The sequence below is a fragment of the Sphaeroforma arctica genome (genome assembly GCF_001186125.1).
Source record: "Sphaeroforma arctica JP610 unplaced genomic scaffold supercont1.4596, whole genome shotgun sequence".
NCBI lineage: Eukaryota > Ichthyosporea > Ichthyophonida > Sphaeroforma > Sphaeroforma arctica.
This window is the reverse complement of record NW_014035962.1, coordinates 1-2,376: the sequence shown is the minus strand read 5'-3', so window position 1 is coordinate 2,376 and position 2,376 is coordinate 1. Positions and strand designations below refer to the sequence as shown.

General features: G+C 45.5%; 1 protein-coding gene across 1 annotated transcript; it reads left to right on the top strand.

Moving 5' to 3' along the window:
• Positions 1–1,208: 1,208 nt before the first annotated feature.
• SARC_14417 (hypothetical protein) lies at positions 1,209–1,433 on the top strand (the record flags this gene model as incomplete). Its single annotated transcript, XM_014291448.1, has 1 exon — positions 1,209–1,433. A coding segment is annotated over one exon (225 nt), but the record flags the coding sequence as incomplete, so codon positions are not given.
• Between the last annotated feature and the right edge of the window lie 943 nt (positions 1,434–2,376).

The window sequence follows — 2,376 nt, the reverse complement described above, 5'->3', positions numbered from 1 at the left end:
TGTATATGTATATGTATATAGTATATGTATATGTATATGTATATGTATATGTATGTGTATATGTATATGTATATGTATATGTATATGTATATATATATATAATATAATATATACCCGAACAGTATACATCTCTATGCATCTCGAGTTATATATCCATACCAGCGGCAGTATAATCGACACACAATACATCTCAGATCTTTGGCTTCCCTCCTGCGGCACAAATGAACGGGTTTGAGAGCGGCAGCAATGCAGAGAAAGAGCCGTCGCTGCACTACACGATGGTCTTCAACGTGTTTGTCATGTGCCAGTTGTTTAACGAGTTGAACGCTCGCAAAATCCACGGCGAAGTGAATGTGTTCGAGGTATGGCTTTGATACGCATTGGTGTAGTAACGCATTGGTGTAGTGTGCACCACGGCGCCACTATGTGTTGTAGTAGTGGGCTTTTGTTGTTGGTTCAAGTGATGTGAATGTGCTCGGTTGCACACCCATATATGTATACACACATACACACACACACACACATCTGCTCATATACGTACACACTCACACACACACACACACATCTGCCCATATACGTACACACAATCACACACACACACGCACACATCTGCCCATATACGTACACACACACACATCTCTGCCCATATACGTACAATCACACACACACACACACACATCTGCAGCCGTATACACACACTTTTGTACCACTGCATGCATGAAAACAGACACTTATCGACGGGTAAGAAACACTACATCGCGCTCAGGGATAGCTGCATAACCTGCTGAGCTATTCCCCGTATTCATAGTCTCCTATCAGACCACTGTGCACGTGATCGGACTGCATAGCCAATGCACTGTCTGTAGCCGTACACACACCTGGGAAACACGGGCACCCATTCATACACCACACACACACGAGTCTATAACTCTGCGTACACACACCTGGGAAACACGGGCACCCATTTATACACCACACACACACGAGTCTACAAGTCTGCGTACACACACACTAGTCGATACCTCTATGTACATACACACCAATCGAAACCACTGCGTAAACACATTCCAATCGATACACACACACACCACTCTATATCTCTGAGTGCACACACACCAATGTATACCTTTGAGTACACACACTCCTATCTCTACCTCGGCTCACGCACACACTACACCCCATTCCACCCCACCCCACCCCACCCCCAGGGCGTTCTGCGCAACCCGTTGTTCCTGGGGATCATCGTCTTCCAGGCCATTGTGCAGGTGCTGATAGTACAGTTTGGCGGCTATGTGTTCAGCTGCACCCCCCTGCCCTTGCACCTGTGGGGTTGGTGTGTACTCATAGGCTTCCTGGAGTTGCCCTGGAATTTTCTGGTGTCGATCGTCCCGGCTTTGTTCGGGGATTACAAAAACAAGAGTGCCGAGTCGGAGGTGTGTGGTTGTGGTGAGATATATTCGTGCGTGTGCGAGTGTGAGTGCGAGTATGTGGCTCTGGTTTAGATCGTATACGGTGCGTCCAATGAATTCTGCAGAGGGTCGGATAGGTAGGTAGGTAGGCCTGCGCAAAGATATTGGCGGCATGAGATGCGTACTGTTTCGGACAGATGTTGGCGAAGTTCTCGTTTGGCTCGAGAATAGAAAGGCCAAGGGGAAAATGATGGGGGCGAAAATGGGGGTGTATTTGGAACTGCCGCAAACTATACAATGTACAGCTCACAACCTATAGGTAGAAATATGCATACAATTGTATTAGACATAAATGTGAACGAACATGTGCCAAGCCAGTTCTTATACTATAAATGTATTTGGAAGGATTCAGTACATACACCTCGGCTCCCGTGTACCGCACTTTGTTCTGTATCTCATCTATTTATATACATACGCATACGCATCTAGATGTGCGTACGTTTTGATCGGATGAAGTCCGATGGAAAAATTCATCAGCTGCACGGCGACCTTCTCGGTTTATGTCCAAGACGTGGCTGTCAGTTAACCCACACTCCCTTTAATTTAATCGCGCCTTTCTTGGTACAGATAAATCCCATTTCCGAGGGTAGCAAACTTTGGATACGGTCCATTTCTCGCGTGAAATCACAGGTATGGTGAAACGGCAGCTGTATGGTGTGTATGATGCGGTTGTTGGGTGCTATCTTGTTTGCGTGCTCTTTTATTTGGCACTTCTCTGTTGTGGTTGACTGTGCATCTTCACCTTCAGTGGGGAAGTCAGTTGCAATACTTGTGAGTATGTTGCGTATCGCACTTAGACTCTCTCGTGATGCATCCGAATGGATAGACCTAATTATCAATATAGATATGTATATACATATATACGTAATAGTTATACACACACACATACACATGTATAAATATATAT